Source organism: Electrona antarctica, assembly GCF_951216825.1.
Source record: "Electrona antarctica genome assembly, chromosome: 23".
Lineage (NCBI taxonomy): Eukaryota > Metazoa > Chordata > Actinopteri > Myctophiformes > Myctophidae > Electrona > Electrona antarctica.
In genome coordinates, this window is record NC_136804.1 from 3,298,924 (window position 1) to 3,319,919 (window position 20,996).

Genomic DNA, 20,996 nt, shown 5'->3' on the forward strand with positions numbered 1-20,996 from the left:
ACCTTGGGGTTTTTTTGTGCAGCCAAAATATCTCAAGCAGCCACTTTCCACAAAACCTGTGCAAGTAATATCTTGCAGAAATACCATACGATGGGTAATGTAATGTTGTTGTCATAAGAGTCTGCATATTTTTTCCCCAGCTTGCTGTACATTGCCACAATCCTCTGGAATGCCTTTATTGTGTAATGCAATGCTCTTTCTTGATGACCTGTTGTTATTGATGAGCCCAGTGAACTGATTGCATGCCTGTTCTCATCTTTTCTGCTTTTATAGAATGAAGAAGTGAAACGTCAGTGATTGGAGTCATGGCTGTGCAGGCAGGCCTTCAGGTAGGAGAATTAATGACCTTCCCCCCTAACCCATTTTGGGCGGGAACCCCTTTTGGTGTTAGCATTATGTTATGCTTTAGCTATTGAAAAATAGCAGATCTACAAGCTCATAGCGCGCCACCGAGTGGCGCGCTACGAGCTTGTAGGTCTGCTATTTTTGAAAAATCGAAGAACGACTGACATAGAAACATAGCTTTTTCAGAAGACTGTCAGGATTTAGAAGACATTTTTAGAATCTGATCTCAGGTCAAAATGGGTTTTAATGACCATCCCCCCTAAAGCACTGTTGGTTCCCAAACTTTATAGCCCGTGACCCAAAATACTAATGTGATGTCTCCCCCCCGGGACCCAAGCCTGTGAGCTTGTAGATCGGCTATTTTCACTACTACATTTGTTTTCTAATTTATGGAATCTTTTACGGATTTTTTTTCCTCTTACGGATTTATTTATTTATTTAATTTTGTTTTTAAATCATGAAAATCTGTAGGAGAAAACTATCGCACGCCTAGCGTATCAGGCGTATGCACAGGTGCGTAGGCCAGTGGACATCAATGAAAGCAATAAGGTCCGCTCTGCACAAGAGCATTGTCTTATTTAATGAAGCAACGTTTCGGTCACTAGGGACCTTCCTCAGGCCTGCCTGAGGAAGGTCTAGTGACCAAAAGGTCCCTAGTGAAAGGTCCCTAGTGTCCCTAGTCACTAGGTCCCTAGTGACCGAAAACTGAAAAAGGACCACCAGCTAAATGATGAGTTGGTAACCAAATGGACCCTTATAGATCTTTAATTCTTGACAGCGTAACATTTCATTTTACACTCTCAAGAGTTACATTATTGTTAAACATCTGCATTAATTAACTTACACGATTATTAACTATTAGAGAACTTTTAGAGAATGTAAAATGTTTTTTATTTTGATCAACATTTGCCTCCTAATTTGCCTCCTAATGGTACCAACATCAATATCTTATCCAATGACAACAAAATCTTCAAAGTCTTGGGTCTGAGAGGCTAAATGTCATCAAATGTTGGTCCGTGGCTCAAATGCTGAATAAATAATGGACCTTGATATGAAAAGGATTGAAAAAACACTTCCCAAAGCATAACTGAACTATCCAACTGAACTCTGTATCTGCAATAAGCACATCTGTTCAGTGTTGCCAACTCCCATGAGAAAAAAAACAAGCCAACCTTTGCGAGAGAAATAAAGCCAAATCTTTCCTCGAAAAACAAGCCATATATTAAATCCTAAGAAAAAAAAGATGTGATGCTTTTATCATTATAAATACTATGTATGTCTATAATAATGAATGTTTTGGTCATTTATTATACTACGGTATTTACACAATTTACAATTTAGGCATTTAGCAGACGCTCTTAATCCAGAGCGACTTACATTAAGCAATAACAAAAAGCATGGCATACATCACATATATAAAAAGTAGGTATCATGAATCACATGATAACTACTTTAGACACATACTTTAGCGGCAGTAGAGACACCAGACCCATTCTGTCACTCAATGTGATTCACACTCCCAAACCAATAGGTGTTATTTATACATCAAAGAAATGTTGGCTTGTTCGATTTTCAAAACAAGCCCCAAAAACGCAACCCGCAAATATGAGGACAAAAAGAAAACGCAACTCTGGAAAAAAAACAAGCCAAACGTTGCAGGAAATAAGCAGACTTGACAACCCTGCATGTGTTCTGAAGAAAGCACAGTCTTGGTGTGTTTGTTCCGTTACTAGGGAGGGGGTTTCTCTCATTCTCTTTTGGGGAGGAGAGAGGTGGCAGTGCTGCTGCTGGGGGATGCGTAACACGTTCCCTTCCACACCCAGCAAAGCGATTTCAGCTGTCCATGAATCGAGGGGAAACACAACAAACGTATCGTGTTACAAATGCGGTCACTTGTGGGAACATCTCGTGTAAAACCGATCTCTCTGTCATCTGGCTTGGGGAATCCTGGCTGGCTGTGTCCAAAGCATCTAGGAACGATGTTGGATATTCCAAACGGAACGTGTCAGGCGTTTGTTTTACAGAAATGGGTGATGGGCCTACTCTGACAAACTGCTTAGCATTGGGGAGGCCACTTTAAAGTGAGACTTAAGTGTTATATCCATATGAATTGAATTCCACAATCCAGCTGGTTTGTGTGTTTCACCAGAGTGGTGAAGGACAATGTACCATTGCAGCTCAATTCATCAGTTCCGTGTAGAGCATGGTATTCGGATTCTACAACTTGCCCTTCTTTGAGTGCGACATTGCAGCCTAACCACTGGTAAACCGCTGTGGGTGGTGTTTTTGGTTTTTGTCGTGGTTTGTTTTGTTTTCTCTTTGCTTTTCCCTAGTCTAGTGCCATTGGTGTTTGAAAATATGTGTGCAATGCAACCAATAGCAACAACATATTTTCCTTGGTATCATTCATGTGGGAAGGCTTTATGATTTCTGCTTTTCCTCTTCTAAGCTATAAAAAACAAGGAGCATGCGGCCACAATGCCAGCAGAAAGCTTATGTGACGAGGCTCTTGTGAATGGAAAATAATCAATCAAATGGGAAAGGGAGAGAAGAAGCTAAAACAGTGCACTGTGACTGTGGCCCCTCAAACTACCTCGGGAGACTCACTGACACTTTCTCTGTGTTCCCAAAAGGTCAGAGGTGAACGAGTGCTATCATGGGGGGAAGGTTCAAAAAGCAGGGGGAGGGGCAGGCCGAAGTTAGTTAGTTAGTAAACACGTTTCATCATTTTGATATGTGACTGTCGGCAGTTTGTTTCCAGGGATTTGGAAATGTTTTTGTCGCGGTTCAAGTCAGAGCATGTAGGACCCAAATGCAGGAGGAGGCAGAGCAGGTCGGGTCAAAAGGTTTAATAACTCGAAAACTAGGACTACAAATGAAAAGACTGGAAGCACACTAGAGCCAAATTCTAATACCCAAAATCTCGGCCACTCGCTCACTCCAGCACCAGGTGTTATGATGAAATTGGTGACCTGCCGAAATGTGGACTTCACACAACTTACGTGACTTTTGTGGCAGCGGTGGCCGAACGGATAGCGGCGCGGTCTAGATACCGGAAGGTTCCCAGTTCGAACCAGCCGTCCGACACGTTAAAATTACCACCGCTGAAATGCCCTTGAACAAGGCATCAACCACTACGATGAAATGTGTTCTATGAGCAGGGCCTGGCTGGAAACAAGTTCTTGAGCTTAGCCCAGATACCCTGGGTAAATATAGATTTCATTTCATTTCATTTCATTACGTGGAGGTCTTTAAATACGTGGCCTAAATACCGCTAGGTTGAACTCTAACAAACAAACTGCAACAATTTACATTCGGAAATTGTAACAGTCCAATGTTCAATTTTAATCTCATCGCGACGCGTACGCTAGCATTCATGTAATAATAATAACATACGGGTAGCTGGTGAAAGACGCATATTACTTTGAAATGTCACTTTTAAACGGCAGTGCAACGTGCGCACGTGCTTTAATTTCACCGTCATCTGGTCAGGTCAGGTGTGTGTGCGTGCATGTGTGTGATACAAGGTCAGGTGTGTGTGCGTGCATGTGTGCGATACAAGGTCAGGTGTGTGTGCGTGCATGTGTGTGTGTGATACAAGGTTGGATAATACCCCCTGGTATGGGCATCTATTCTAATCAGCGCAGTGCATTCTCTTTTACGTAACTCTTCCAAACAATACGCTGTGCTACCTTATTTTCTAATTAGCTGGATGTTGGGACGGATGGACATATGTTGATGTTATGGAGCTGCATAGACTGCCCTGGGCAAGCCTGTCCTTTTAGAAGTCTGTTATGTAATGTGTGTGTGTGTGAGTGTGTGTGTGTGTGTGTGTGTGTGTGTGTGTGTGTGGGGGGGGGGGGGGGGTGGGTGTGAGGTGGATGGGAACATGGGGAATCGACTCACATGCTGGGTTGGGGTTGTTGGGTCAATCTCTCTTTGAAGTAGTCCAAAGTGTGTGTGTGTGTGTGTGTGTGTGTGTGTGTGTGTGTGTGTGTGTGTGTGTGTGTGTGTGTGTGTGTGTGTGTGTGTGTGTGTGTGTGTGTGTGTGTGTGTGTGTGTGTGTGTGTGTGTGTGTGTGTGTGTGTGTGTGTGTGTGTGTGTGTGTGTGTGATATTGATGATAATTAGGCGATTATTCACTTTTACTTGACGAGTAAAATTGCGATTAACGATTTGAATTGTGTTTCTGTCGTTGAAAGCTATTTTGAACGTTATGAATCAAAATTACATTTCTGTTTGGCCTGGCAGCAAAGCTATAATATCTGCAATCTCTGTCGCATGCACGCGCAAGCACACACGCACAAACATGCGCACACACAATTTAATGAAGCTAGCCTAGTAATCTGTCTGCCATGCTACTCTAAGCATGAGCACGGAAGAATATAGAGGACATCATCATCATACCCGGAAGTTATGCGGGAACGCCTACTGAGTGACAAAAAACTACTTTCTGGCCTTGACAGCCCATCCATCCAAACAGAAAAGTCCTATCTGATTGACAGCCCATACTTCCAAACAGAAAAGTCCTATCTGATTGACAGCTCATACTTCCAAACAGAAAAGTCCTATCTGATTGATGACAGCCCATACATCCAAACAGAAAAGTCCTATCTGATTGACAGCTCATACATCCAAACAGAAAAGTCCTATCTGATTGACAGCCCATACATCCAAACAGAAAAGTCCTATCTGATTGACAGCCCATACATCCAAACAGAAAAGTCCTAACTGATTGACAGCCTATACATCCAAACAGAAAAGTCCTAACTGATTGACAGCCCATACATCCAAACAGAAAAGTCCTATCTGATTGACAGCCCATACATCCAAACAGAAAAGTCCTAACTGATTGACAGCCTATACATCCAAACAGAAAAGTCCTAACTGATTGACAGCCTATACATCCAAACAGAAACGTCCTATCTGATTGACAGCCTATACATCCAAACAGAAAAGTCCTAACTGATTGACAGCCTATACATCCAAACAGAAAAGTCCTAACTGATTGACAGCCCATACTTCCAAACAGAAAAGTCCTATCTGATTGACAGCCCATACTTCCAAACAGAAAAGTCCTATCTGATTGACAGCCCATACATCCAAACAGAAAAGTCCTATCTGATTGACAGCCCATACTTCCAAACAGAAAAGTCCTATCTGATTGACAGCCCATACTTCCAAACAGAAAAGTCCTATCTGATTGACAGCCCATACTTCCAAACAGAAAAGTCCTATCTGATTGACAGCCCATACTTCCAAACAGAAAAGTCCTATCTGATTGACAGCCCATACTTCCAAACAGAAAAGTCCTAACTGATTGACAGCCCATACTTCCAAACAGAAAAGTCCTATCTGATTGACAGCCCATACATCCAAACAGAAAAGTCCTATCTGATTGATGACAGCCCATACTTCCGAACAGAAAAGTCCTAACTGATTGACAGCCCATACTTCCAAACAGAAAAGTCCTATCTGATTGACAGCCCATACTTCCAAACAGAAAAGTCCTATCTGATTGACAGCCCATACATCCAAACAGAAAAGTCCTATCTGATTGACAGCCCATACTTCCAAACAGAAAAGTCCTATCTGATTGACAGCCCATACTTCCAAACAGAAAAGTCCTATCTGATTGACAGCCCATACATCCAAACAGAAAAGTCCTATCTGATTGACAGCCCATACTTCCAAACAGAAAAGTCCTAACTGATTGACAGCCCATACATCCAAACAGAAAAGTCCTATCTGATTGACAGCCCATACTTCCAAACAGAAAAGTCCTATCTGATTGACAGCCCATACTTCCAAACAGAAAAGTCCTATCTGATTGACAGCCCATACTTCCAAACAGAAAAGTCCTATCTGATTGACAGCCCATACTTCCAAACAGAAAAGTCCTAACTGATTGACAGCCCATACATCCAAACAGAAAAGTCCTATCTGATTGACAGCCCATACTTCCAAACAGAAAAGTCCTATCTGATTGACAGCCCATACTTCCAAACAGAAAAGTCCTATCTGATTGATGACAGCCCATACTTCCAAACAGAAAAGTCCTATCTGATTGACAGCCCATACATCCAAACAGAAAAGTCCTATCTGATTGACAGCCCATACTTCCAAACAGAAAAGTCCTAACTGATTGACAGCCCATACATCCAAACAGAAAAGTCCTATCTGATTGACAGCCCATACTTCCAAACAGAAAAGTCCTATCTGATTGACAGCCCATACTTCCAAACAGAAAAGTCCTATCTGATTGACAGCCCATACTTCCAAACAGAAAAGTCCTATCTGATTGACAGCCCATACATCCAAACAGAAAAGTCCTATCTGATTGACAGCCCATACTTCCAAACAGAAAAGTCCTAACTGATTGACAGCCCATACATCCAAACAGAAAAGTCCTATCTGATTGACAGCCCATACTTCCAAACAGAAAAGTCCTATCTGATTGACAGCCCATACTTCCAAACAGAAAAGTCCTATCTGATTGACAGCCCATACTTCCAAACAGAAAAGTCCTATCTGATTGACAGCCCATACTTCCAAACAGAAAAGTCCTAACTGATTGACAGCCCATACATCCAAACAGAAAAGTCCTATCTGATTGACAGCCCATACTTCCAAACAGAAAAGTCCTATCTGATTGACAGCCCATACTTCCAAACAGAAAAGTCCTATCTGATTGATGACAGCCCATACTTCCAAACAGAAAAGTCCTATCTGATTGCGTTAAACGTTAATTTCACGCTGCCACTCACTTTATGCATCACATACCCTCTATTATAAAGGCTTCTCTGTGCAACCAGTGGACCTCACCCCATAGAATAGAATGTACCCTAGCTCTTTGTGCAGAGAATGGAAGCGTCTAGTTCAAGAGCGACATGCGACAACACTTGGCCTTGCTGTTTGTTTGCAGCGTTGACGACTCCATTCACAGAGTGACACCATATGTGTCTGCTTGCGATTCATTTTGTCGAACGGCGCAGCGACATCCGGTTTGGCGTGGGGATTAAAAGATCTCGCTCAACAACGCCGACTCAGAAACAGATGTCAGTGATCTGATTCTCATCAAGAGCCGACTTATGTAATGTCTGGGGGGGGGGCCTTGCTGTGAATCTGCTGTGGTTTAGTGAATGCAGTTTGTTGGCAAGCATTGTCTTGTACTCTTGATTTTTATTATGTGTAAACTTGGAGCAGGCGTGCCATGATCAGAATACAGATTCATGTAAGATGTGTCTGACACTGCTTTATAGACGCTGTCAAGCTTAAAGTGACACATAGACATGGCACATTTAGCATCTGTCAACAAATGCAGTATTGAATCAATAGGCAAATGTATAATTAGTTTTGCTTTTCGTTAGGGCTGTCACGATTTATTAGTTGTCACGCTAATAATTGCGATTAACAATTTCATTGTGTTGGTGTCGAACATGTGAATATTAATGAATTCACCTCGTTTACCTCGTAATAAAAAAATGCACAGGGCAGATATGACAAATAACTGAATTATACAAAGAAATTACTGACATTCATTAATCGTATACTATAAAAAAATAAATAGTGGAAATAGCTGATCTACAAGCTTATGTAGAAGGGAGTTCCAGCCGCGCCTCTAGCCTATAGCAGGCCAGTCTGGTGCATCTCAGGAGCCTCTAGCCTATAGCAGGCCAGTCTGGTGCATCTCAGGAGCCTCTAGCCTATAGCAGGCCAGTCTGGTGCATCTCAGGAGCCTCTAGCCTATAGCAGGCCAGTCTGGTGCATCTCAGGAGCAGGACATATATATGTGAACAAGAAGGCACTGGAGCAGCTCAGACGATTTAGGCCCCTATTTTCATGACCTGACGAAGATGTAATTGACACATCGAAACGTTGTCGCTTTTTACCTGCACCCTGTTACAAATAAAATAAGGGCCTAAATCGTCTGAGCTGCTCCAGTGCCTTCTTGTCTACAAGCTTACGTGTCACAATGTGCGAACATTTTTCAACATCGAAACGATTACGACGATTGTGACACAATAATTGCGATTATACGATTATGTGATAATTGTGACAGGCCTATACATTTCTTACTACTACGGAGCGTTACTCTGTAGTCACAAACAATTGAGGTTAGTCGCACCAGTGGTTGAGCCGAATGCGAAAGAAAATAAAAAGCCTGCATGGTACCGAGGTTACAGCATTGGAGTCGGTCACAGGACAGGGTGTGAGTTGAAAGTCCTGGGCTCTGTGATGACAGCTGAGATGGATGTGATAGGACATCAGTGAGGACGGTCGAGCACAGGATGCTCCAGGCTCTCTCTCTCTCTCTCTCAGCCCCGTGAACCACTGGTGTAAAAACTATACTCGCATACTTTTTTACTTAAGTAAAAGTATCAATACTGCAATGTGCAGAATGTCCCGTTTTCAAATAGTATAACGATCCTTTGAAAATGGCGGATTTACAAGCTCACGATGCGATGCAAATGTGAGAGCTTTCAGAAATAAATAGATGTAGTGGAGTAAAGTACAACATGTAGTGGAGAGTATGAGAGAAATACTACAATCTTGAAGTACAAATACTTCAAGATTGCACTTAAGTTCCTTTCCAACGCTGCCTGTGAACCAGTGTCTGTGCAATAGGCCCAGTCTCTCTGACACGCAGGGCTCCAAAAACATTGTCTGGCAGAGATTAGAGTTCGGCCGTTTGAGTGTGTTGTGTCTCTCTACGTGTGGGATTGTGGTTCTGTCAGTAAAAAGAAAACCTTAAAATGGCATAAGTGGGCCAATGCAGGAGGCAGGCTTGCAGGTGAAAAATAAAGTTTGAATGTGTTCCAGGCCTGGATAACATGAACATGAACTGGACAACTTAGGAAAAGGTAACTCAAATAAACATAACGTAAACAGAGAGGCACAGGTGACAGCCGCTCCCCATGGCAGCCTACTCGCAACTGAACCATTTCCCCTTTATATAGACTACTGACTCCACCCCTGGCTAAGTAATCGGCAAATCACAATGTACTAGCAATCCACCCAAGGTGTGATCAATCAGCTCCTCAGGCACCACACCCCACCCCACAGGCTTCAATACGCAGCTTCTCCAATCGCAGCATAGATGAACACAAGCATTTTAGATTCATATGTCACAGCAGAATGTGCACCTTCTGTGGGACTGAGAATCAATGCTGTATGTTACAAATACAATACAGCATAAATACTATACATGCATATTGTTGAACATCATGAATACCATGAATGTGTATTGTTGAACATCATGAATTACTCTTAACAGAGGCTGCTCTGTCACACTACGTGTGTCCTAAAATCCACTAGAAAACGAGATATTGACGATGAGCACAGTGGGTGAGGAAAGCTCTAGGTACCTGACGATTAATTTCCGATTCAGAGGGCTACACTTTGATTATAAATCCATTACCGATGCATCTCGATTCCAATACATGATTTATTCGCCCCTCACTGTGTGACTAATAAAGTGCTTCCTAATGATCCATAATACAAACAAATTAATTTACTTCCATTGTCTTTTATCACACTACAAACAGACAACAAAAAATAAGCAGCTTTCTTTAAAAAATATTGAATTCTGTACCAACATACACAAAATAAAACAAAATCGTCAATGTCCGCATCGTGATTTATCTATAAATGGATTTTTATTTTTCCCCACCTCTGGTTAATCTATAAATGGATTTTATTTTCCACCCCTAACATTGACAGTCAATGAAAGGAGTGTTCAGTTCACATGATGGGTACGTAGGTAGGTATTCTAGGATAGGGTAAGCCAGTTAGTTGGCCTGGTTGTGGGTCAGCGCTGTTGCAGCGTAGCGCTGTCTGTGCGCCGTGCGTGTTCAGAGCTCTCATTGGCCCGTCCATGGAAGTGAAGGCTGTAATGCAACTATGCATGCAGACGGCTGTGGCTCTGCTTGGCTGGCTTCATCAGAATTCCTCTGGTCTCATGACAACGCAAGACTCGTGAGACTGAACAAAGCTCGTGGAATTATGAAGGATTCCAATCCATCCCAGCCATGGGCCGTTTAGTTTAAGAACTGTCAAAAAGGAGCAAGAACCAACCAACCAGGGCAAAGGAAAATGCTAGTACTGTTATATACTGCTATATACTGTGAAAGATGTGTGCACAAAGCAGCTACTGGGAAGAGAAAAAAATGCTGCTGGCATATACTGTACAATATACCAAGATTATATGCACAATGTATACATACAAGAATCTATTTTATTCTCCCCTTGCTCTCTTCTGCACTCTCTTCCTTTCTTTAATATATATTTACGTCTTTTTTTAATCACTATTCTACTGTTGTTGTTGTCTATGCTGCTGCATTGTCTGAATGAAGCCAAATCAAAATAAGTTTTACTCTTATGTACCCGTACGTACATACCAGCTCAGTGGCCTTGTGGTTAGAGTGTCCGCCCTGAGACTGGGAGGTTGGGGTTCGATCCCCGGCCGGGTCATACCAAAGACTCTAAAAATGGGACCCAATGCCTACCTGCTTGACACTCAGCATCAAGGGTTGGATTGGGGGTAAGTCCCTGCGACATACTAGCGTCATGTCCAGGGGGTGTACTTGTACATCAAGCTGCCTCACGCTACAGAAACAGGAGATAGGCTCCTGCCCTATGGGCCTCATGGCTCGGCAAGGCTACTTACTTACTTACCCGTACGTACATAAGATGGAACAATAAAGTGCAACCTTGAGGTATGGTGAACGGCGGAACCCACATAAGCGATGCCAGGGGTGTATAGTTAAGACCCTGATGAAGACCGGTATAGGTCGAAACATGTTGGTTTAATAAAGATGTGTGCCCGGATCTCCGCCTTTTCTTTTTGTTTAATAGTCTGGGAATGTTTGCCTCATATTTATTCAGGCTTCAGAACAATAACTACGTTGTTGTTGTTGTTTTGCCAAAAGGCATTGTATGCACGTTATTCTGCACTGGGGTTGTGTGATGTGATGACATGACAGACACACGATAACAAACCATTCTGTTCTAGCAACAAAATGTGTATTTTTCTCGAAGCAGATGTTTTCTTTTTTCCCCCCTTAACCACTTGAAGGAATTGTATAATCAAGATTTGTTGCCGATACTTTGCTGGCTTGCCTGACCGACCGCACACTCCTCTTCCCCCTCCTCCCCTCCCTTCTCTTTGATGCCCCCCCCCCTGTCTGTTTGAAGGTGTGCTTTGAGAAGTTTGACGCGCCGGCGTTCAGCCTCACAAGCCCCCGCAGCCCGTTGGTCCAGCGACATGGCCCGGGCCTCACCGACGTCTTCCAGTATGACCAGTGGCTGACCGTACGCCACGAGGCCACGCTGGTGCCCATGCAGGAGGACCTGGCCATCTGGCTCACCGGCATGCTGGGTAAGAGACTGACTGTCACCATTATTACTTTCACTAGTAACAGACCACACCTTCTGCTCAAGTTTAACAGTATTTATTGCACAAGTGAGATGTATTTATGTGCATTGATGAGGAGTCTCAGTCGCCTCTGCTCGACACTGCCCCCCTCAGGGAGAAGGAGAGAGAGAGAAGTGTTAGCGGGGCAAAGCTGAGGACGAAGGGAGTTTGTTGGGGAGGGAATTTTGAGAGTCAAATGGGTAAGTGATGCGATGACCGGTGTATTTATACTGTGGTGAATGTTACTTGGCTGTGAGACTAGGGACGCAGGTGTAGTTGATAAGGTGATAGAGAATGGGAGTGATCGAGATAAGCCAGAGGGTGGTCTCTACTCCTGAACCTGCGTTCAGGAGTACAAAAAAAAACATTACTGTATTGCACTTCTGGCTAGACGCCTCATTTCATTGTCGAAGTATTTGTATACTCTGTGCAGTGACAATAAATGTAATCTAAGCTAATCAAAGCAAATGGCATAATACACAATTTACATGGATTCCCGATAAAATTGGCTTTGGATACAGCTACTTCCACCAGGCCTCAACAGACCACAGAGAGGGGAAAATCACCCGTGATGTACCTCTCTCCCATTATACTAAAGGGCTTTGTCCCTCTTAATACAATGGTGCAGTGACGGGAGCAAGGAAATGGAACCTGACTGGAAACTGGCTGCTTTTGTTAGACGTGAAACTATTTTAGAAACAAGTCCTTGAGAATGTGGATTGTTGTTGTCAATGTCAACTCAACTAGGCCTGCTGGTACGGTGAGCGTGTTTACTTTGACCTAAGACACACATCCCAGACCTTTAATTAAACGTGTTCGGTTCAAAAGAACTTGAACAGTGAGGTGTCAGGTGGTGCAGAAACGGCAGTTTCCGCCGGATAATGTTCCGGCCTTGGGCGTTCGCTGTTGTCTGACGCGGAATACCCTCTTTGTGGAGCATTATCGTCAGTCATTGTTGGCGGTTATTTTTGTCCCCTTTTGTGAAACAAACTTGAGTTTGACTTATGGAGGGGCGCTAGCCCCTCCCCTCCTATATGTCCAGCTTTGAGGACACGTGTAAACACAAACGTTGTCCTAACACAAAGTCACAAACGTTAAATGCCATTGATAATGAATGGCCAGTTTAGAGTGTTTGTCCCAACACAAACATGAAATGCCAGTTTTGAGCGTTTGTGTAAACACAAACATTGCGTAAACAACACAAATATTGAAGACGAAGGTGAGGACGCAAATTCGAATTGGTCGGAATGACATGACGTATGATGATGAGAGCGCCCCTCACTTCACACAGGTGATTGCGTACATTTTGTTTTATCCAATGGATATATTTGTGTTAACGTCCGGATACCCCGTCCAGGACAGGCTTCAGACGCACCTCCTCAGGAGACTTGGCTCAGATCTGAACCCATTTGATTTGGCGTTAGGAACCCGTTGCGACCGCATGCCCTGCTTGCTGACGTCGAGCCCAGGCAGGGTTCGAACCCACAACCTTCCGCATGAAAGGCATAATGCTCTAAGTCTAACCACTACACTTTTACTTTTTGTTGTTCTCAGGAGAGGAGGTGAGAGCGGAGTTCTTCATGGAGGAGTTGAACAACGGCGTGAAGCTGTGTCAACTCATTGGAGTGCTGCAGAGCAAGGTGGCAGAGGGCTGTCCCACGCAGCTGAGCAAGGTGAGCCGTGCGGGATGGAAATAGCACCGACATTCATCAGAGCCAGGGGTTCTCAACGTTTTTGGCCGGGGACCCCCGAAAATGCTTTGGCAACGTCTCGGGACCCCCGCCCCGCCCCCTCCCGACCCCCTTTTGGTGTTTTAAGCATTGTTATAATTTAGCTATTTAAAAATAGCAGATCTACAAGCTCATAGCGCGCCACCGAGTGGCGCGCTATGAGCTTGAAGGTCTGCTATTTTTGAAAAATCGTGATTTTTTTATTTTTTTATAATAATTTGGGGACCCCCTAAAATAATTTGGCGACCCCCCCGAGGGGTCGCGACCCACGGGTTGAGAACCCCTGATCAGAGCCACGTGTTCGAACCCCGGGATGACAAACACTCTGTCCTATTATCATAGAACGGCTAAGTTCAAAAACAACCCTTTGGTCAAAGTCAGGCCTGAAACACAGTTTGAGATCCACAGTTAATTTGGCAGAATTATAATTATTGCACATCCTTGTTCCAAATTATTGGAAGTATTTTTAGGGGCGCTGTGGTAGAGCAGGTCGTCCAATGATCCCTGGGTGGGTGGTTCGAATCCCGGCTACTCCAGTCCACATGTCGAAGTGTCCTTGGGCAAGACACTGAACCCTACATTGCCTCCAATGACTTGGTCGGTGTGAGCTTGCCACCATTGGTGTGGGAAGTGAGGACGCTGGCGTCGACTGTTTGCCGCGTCACCTCCCAATGTATGAATGAATGAACCATTGTAAAGCGCTTTGAGAAGCACTTGGAAAAGCGCTATAAAAATGCAATTATTATTAGCCCCTCAAATGCATGGCTTTGGAAGATTACGTCATATGCCAGCTAAGTCTATGGACTTAGCTGGCATTTGTTTAGGGAACTAAATGACAACGTAAGACACCACGTGGCCGATATAAATACAGTGGGTGCCCCTCACTTCACACAGGTGTGATTTCTTTCCCCCCCTCCTGACAGCCGTTTCCCATGAAGAAGGTGGCGTGCAAGAGACAGGCGTCGCCGGGGTCATTCTTCGCCCGTGACAACACGGCCAACTTCCTGGGCTGGTGTCGTCAAATCGGCGTGGAGGAGACCTATCTGTTTGAGTCTGAGGGCCTCGGTAAGAACTCTTGTTTCGCCTTCAACAAGTGCTGAATTTATATCCAAAAAGGCCATACATATAAAAATGGATTTTGATCATGTGACACCCCACTATGTTGTTGTAAAGTATATGGGGCGACACGGACACATTAATCCATGCGGGAAGCTGCGTTAAACCACTCTCTCAATAAACTTGACTGTTGAGTTATTGATTTAGTTCGTGTAACCTGAATCTTTTCTAGCTAGTGTGAGTGTACGTCACTTTATGGTCTGGCTTGTTTAGTTGGAACTGGACTGCTACGCTGTGAAATTGTGTTAAATTAACTCGGGAGCATAGAAACCTGTTTTGATTACATTGTACACTGAGTTACACATGGATAAATGAACAAGGAGTTTACCGTGTGCAATAAGTAGCACTCTGTTCGCCATCCTATTGCTCCTGCTAATTGCCCAGAAGTAAAGTAAATCTTCAGGAACCTTAATCTGCTTACACAATAAGATCCCTCTTAATAAATGACATGCTCAATAATTACAGTATGAAGTCCAACTCCCAGTTATCTAAGCAAACTGAAATACAATGAAACATTTCAACATGTCAACGGATGTCGGACCAAATGACCTGAAGACTAGGATTAACTGAGTAATACATGATTACATAAACTAGACTTTTAACACACTTTCAACCCGGTGCCCCCATTTTTGGGGCATGTCGTTTCTGTCAAAGATATTCACAAATGGTTAAAAATAATATCTACAAGCTCACAACGCGTTACTGTACAATATTGGAGCTAGCAGATCATCTATTTTCATCATTCACAAATCATTAATTTGTGCCGTGATTCCTGCGTGTGTGTGTGTGTGTGTGTGTGTGTGTGTGTGTGTGTGTGTGTGTGTGTGTGTGTGTGTGTGTGTGTGTGTGTGTGTGTGTGTGTTGCAGTGCTGCACAAGGAGCCCCGCCAGGTGTGTCTCTGCCTGTTGGAGATCGGTCGAATCGTTTCCAAGTAAGTTGTTTCTTGTGAGGATTGAGTTCAAACACTTCTAGGACGGAAAATAATGATCTATATCGATTATCCATTAAGATCTCAGATCTTAATGTCTTCTTTTTTTTTTTAGAGTGTGTGTGTTCTAAGCTAATCGCAAACCGCTGGGTCGATCATCGGTACTAAACATGTTTTTGTTGAAGAATACTCTTCGACAAACTCTTCCCCTCTTCCGACTCTTCCCCTTACTTCCTGAGGTATGGAGTGGAGAAAACTCCTGTTCTGGTGAAACTAAGTCCTTTACAATTCAAGCATTTAGCAGGCGCTCTTAATCCAGAGCGATTTACAGTAAGCAAGAACACATGGTAATACATCACATTCATAAGAATAGTCATCATGAATCATACGTAAGCTAAGAACCTACCAGTGGAATATCTATATAATGAAACTATGCATACACATTATAGAGTGCTATGTCTACATAAAATGCTATGTAAATTACATAAGTTGAGCCTTTGTATACGCCTGTAAGGTCGTCGAGGCTAGGGCAAGTGCTATGGGCTAAGATGGAGGTGGGCTTTCAGACAAGGACGGAAGTCCTTGCGGTCTTGTTTCCATTCAGATATGGAGTGGAGCATCCTGTTGTAAGTCACTTGCGGTCTTGTTTCCATTCAGGTATGGAGTGGAGCCTCCTGTTGTAAGTCACTTGCGGTCTTGTTTCCATTCAGGTATGGAGTGGAGCCTCCTGTGCTGGTGAAACTGGAGGAGGAGATCGAACTGGAGGAGACCCTGCTGAGGAGCGAGGAGCCTCCCGCTGCCGTCAAGACCTTCAGCGTCTGCTGCCAGCACGCAGGCCTCTATCGACCTGGGGTGCGTAATGTTTAAAAAAAAACATTTATTGTTGTGATTCTAATGAGTTTGATCCTGAAGGCTGTGATCCTCTGTATTAAAGGTGGTGACAGGGCATTCGGTTAAATTACCCGTCGTCTGCAAGACAGAACGTGCTCGGAGAGCTGCAGTGACACCAGGGCAGTGTCGCTGTCAAGCGGTAGTTCTAACGTCTTATTGAACACATTCTCGGTGCTGGGCTGGTTTTGGTGCAGGTTCACAGTTTGGTCCAGTTTGCAGACCTTCCAAGAACCAGTTTGGTTTTCCACAGGCTAGAGAGCCAAGTCATTATGTTCCCTTTGTCAATCATTGCAATGTAAAGTTGATACTCTGTGTATTTATACGCCCACTGTAATTGTATTGGCCACATGACGTCTCACGTCGCCATTTTTTTTTGTTTAACTGCTGCCCTAAACAAATATAAGTCCATAGACTTCGCTGCCATTCGATTTACGTCATAAGTGCTCTAACCAAACATTAAAAAGTCCATAGACTTGGCTGCCATATGATGTAATTTTCAAAAGCAAAGCACTGGAGGGGATAGCGCCACCTCAAAAACTGTAGAGGTTTAGTATTTAAAGATATCAAGTTCCATTTGCCTGTGAGTTAAAGGGATAGTTCAGATTTTTTGAACTTAAGTTGTATGAAATACTTGCCATTAATATAGTGGTTGCAACTGTATTAATTGATTGCCCGAGTCCCATGGTGGGAGTTCTGCTCTGGTTTTGGTGAAATATCAAGTAGTTCCGGTCATTTTGTGGGGGGCACTGGGGGCCACGCAGTAAAAGTAAATTAATCCACAAAACTAACGTAATTTGTATTGTTGACCTATTTCTAAAATATTACTGCAATATTTTTGTACCCCTCTATCACACAGAACTATGTTTTTTGTGTCCATATCACTACGCCCAAAAAATAGTTCCATGTGATAGAGGGGTCAAAGTTGAACGAAAGTCGCGCTAATATTTTAGAAATAGGTCAACAATACAAATTACGTTAGTTTTGTGGATTCATTTACTTTTACTGCGTGGCCCCAGTGCCCCCCACAAAATGACCGGAACTACTTAATATTGACCAAAACCAGAGCAGAACTCCCACCATGGGACTCGGGCAATCAATTAATACAGTTGCAACCACTATATTAATGGCAAGTATTTCATACAACTTAAGTTCAAAAAATCTGAACTATCCCTTTAATGGCAAGGCAGTGGACAGTTTACATTTGGCTCGTCTCTACGTCAACATCGTGATCTTTATCATCTTGACACGTGAGAACAAAATGATGTATCGCACAACAACGATGTTGGTGCAACTAAGAGATTTGCTGAAAAATGGATTATCAACTACACTGCAACTTTCACGGGAGGGTCCTTTTGCATCTTTCCCGTCCCCCCTTTACTAGATGGATTGGTTAACCCATTCTGGGCGGGAACCCCTTTTGGTGTTTTCACTAAGCATTATGTTATACTTTAGCTATTGAAAAACAGCAGATCTACAAGGTCTGCTATTTTTGAAAAATCGTGAAAATGCGGCACAAATCTTTGAATATATATATTCTTTCAGAGCGAACATTTTTTTTTTATCTAAATGGGTTTTTTATTTTTAAGCTTGTGTGTCTCAGGTGCTCATCCGATGAGGACTAAAGGTACCAACACATGAACGGAATCATTTATGGAACAGTGGAGTGATCTCGTCTATCCGGCCATGGCCTTTAAATAGCTACTCTTATCTAATAACAATGCGTTAAGCAGAGAGCTGACAAAATGTGCAATTATTCCAGCAGTTCTCATTATATGGTGCATCATCACACAGGAAGAACATGTGCGACCCAGTTGGGTCGGCGGCAAGATGGCGTCAGGCAGCGGCCTCTTTGCTTTGCCCCCACGGCTATATGACACACCGAGAGTCCACGTGACGCTCTGCTGGAGTCCTGTGACTTTTCTGTTGCACACGATGCAACCCACAGGCTACATGAACCAGACGTCATCAGCCTTGCACATTTTAAGAATGGTTCAAAAGCTTCAACCTCAAGTTACTTTTTATAGAGCAAAGAGGTCGGCGTTTCTCTTTTCCCGTGCCTGTAAAGATCAGGCATAGCCATTGTTCTGGTCTTCTGTGCCTGTACACAGAAGACCAGAATGCTCGCACGTTTCGGCTATGCAGCCTTCATCAGAGCATTGCCAATGCTCTGATGAAGGCTGCATAGCCGAAACGCGTGAGCGTTCCTTTTTGGTGTGTGCCAATAAAGAAATGGAAATGTGAGTACTTTGTCCGCCGTTTATTACATTTTTGGATGTGCTACCTTTTTGGATTTTTTTTAATTCCTATTTGTGATGTATAGCCTACTGGATTTGGGTTTGGCACTCCACTGAAAACCATTGCTGATGCGCAACCTCTTTTTCACCCTTAGTCTTTCCTCATTGCCTTTGTCAAATAATATTTTCTTTTTTTTCCCTTTTTTTGCATTTAATGGACAATGTCAAATGTACTGCTCAAAGAAATGTATAGGGAACACTTTTTTTTTTTAACTTTGTTTTTATTTCAAAAAACTTCTTTCCGCCAAATAATGAATGAATGAACAGAAATCAAACTAATATATGAATCCCAGAAAGATCAAAAACACTTTGATGCCTTCATTTTTTGAGCAGTTTTCATGTGCAGTGTACATGAGGCCAACAAAAGCTGATGAAAATAATGAAGGTATCAAAGTGTTCCCTTAATTCTTTCGAGCAGTACAAAATCAGCCATGCCTAGGCATAGCCTATAGCTACACCATGTGCCGGACGTGTTTTGGAGGGAATTCACCGAAGTACACTTTGCTTGTTAGGGTCGTCTGTACTTTGTTTATGGTCTTGCTGTCTGGTCCATACAACAGTGTCTTTGACTTTCAATGCCAGCGGCATCATCTCACGCTCAACTCTGCTGGGAATGTCCCCTAAAACGAAGTATCAAATGGATCTTCACTTCCTGGAAAACGCTGGTGTCTTAAGATACATTATCAGGGGCGACAGGGCCAATAAAAAGATGGCAATTAATATTAATAAAAATCATGTTGTAGATCAGTTTCACTGGTTGTGTTCATCAGTTGAATTCGACCGACGGCTGTCCTGTCCTGTCCTGTAGAGCTACTACAGATACACATAATAACAAACATAAACAATGTCCCTATTTCTTATTTTCATATTGATTGTTGTTGCGCCCCCTTCAGGAGCACGGCATGGACGATCCTCCCTGTAACTGCGCCAACAAAGTGTCCATCGAGTACCTTTCGGAAGGACGCTACAGACTGGGGGACAAGACTCTGTTCATTCGGGTGAGTGCCACATGTATTCCTGTGCGGCGAGTCGGCGACGCTCTTGGTCCACATTTACACGTTTTTTCCAAAGGAGCCAATGATTCATTTAAGGGTTGGTGAGAAGTACCTCGAGTGAACAATTCTGTTATATCCACATCTAGATTACAGCATCTGCAGTCCACAATGTAAGTTAAAAATCACACCCGGGTGAACTGGGTGACCGTAGCAACCATGCTCATTTTTTACGAACAGACAGACACTTAAACTAACAAAGCCAGTTGTAGGAGTGGTTTACACCACTCAAAAAGTGTGTGCGCTTCAGAGTGTTAGCTGAAGTCTGACTGGAGCCCTTGAATTTGTATTTACCATGTCCAAATAGTGAGACACACGGTGCATGTGGCAGAGAGTGTGGGAGACCTTCTGCGTCCCTGGGGCACTGACTGGTTCGACCTGCATGTAAGCTTGTTGGCCAATAGGAGCGCACCGCATTAGTGCTGGCGCTTGAGCAAGAGATGACATCATTAATTACATCATCACTGTCCACCTGGGCCAAGCCTTGGAGGTGCACAGCTGTGACACTTCCACTAAAAGGCACCAATTATAGAAGCAGGCGTGTCTATTTAAGGGCCAAGGCCCACGCATACTCCAGTTTTAAGCTACTCACCTTTTCGGTGGTTAATAAAAACAGAATAGTGTTGGGGGGGGTGAGCGGCGAGTTGCTTATCACAGTGGCACAACGTCATGTTGTAGTTTTCCTAACCACCGCGGTGGTCACCTTATCACCTAAAACTGGAGTATAAATAGGCCTAGACTCTTTAGGGATTGTTGAGGTTATTCACTGTGGCTATCTGTATTCAGGCAGGTATGAGTAGTTAGTCTCTCACATGGCCAGACTGTTGCCTCCCTCATATTTCAAATGCTTCTGGTCATACAGTAAAACATAATAATTATTACATAACACATTCCTAAAACACTCACATGGACACGCTCACTCATACACTCATACATATTCATTGTTGTGTTTTATTTTTTAAGGGACTGCAATGGAAATAAGCTGTTGGCTTTCTTGCATTTATCCTTTTGACGGTGATTTAAAACTATGTGCATTTTTCTGTACATGTAAACATTGTCAAACATATCAATCAATCAAAAAGTCTGGAGCACGGAAGCTCTTTTGATGATTAAAAGGGAGGGCGGAAGACATGCCTCCCCGTCCACTTCCGTTTCGTCTTTACAGTCACGCAAATGTATCCTAATATAAATCAAAATCACCTAAGCAATAAGCATTTAGGTTGAT

General features: G+C 43.2%; 1 protein-coding gene across 3 annotated transcripts in view; it reads left to right on the plus strand.

Moving 5' to 3' along the window:
- Positions 1-20,996, plus strand: part of gas2l3 (growth arrest-specific 2 like 3) — a 40,387-nt gene that overhangs the window by 15,334 nt on the left and 4,057 nt on the right. For 2 of the 3 annotated variants that reach the window (XM_079493863.1, XM_079493864.1), the window contains exons 2-9: positions 274-329; positions 11,541-11,724; positions 13,315-13,433; positions 14,414-14,555; positions 15,474-15,537; positions 16,245-16,386; positions 16,469-16,564; positions 19,613-19,717. In XM_079493863.1, the coding sequence (XP_079349989.1) occupies positions 306-329; positions 11,541-11,724; positions 13,315-13,433; positions 14,414-14,555; positions 15,474-15,537; positions 16,245-16,386; positions 16,469-16,564; positions 19,613-19,717 (876 nt within the window). In that variant the 5' untranslated portion in view covers positions 274-305. The remainder of the gene's footprint in view (positions 1-273; positions 330-11,540; positions 11,725-13,314; positions 13,434-14,413; positions 14,556-15,473; positions 15,538-16,244; positions 16,387-16,468; positions 16,565-19,612; positions 19,718-20,996) is intronic. The other variant, XM_079493865.1, reaches the window with a different exon arrangement.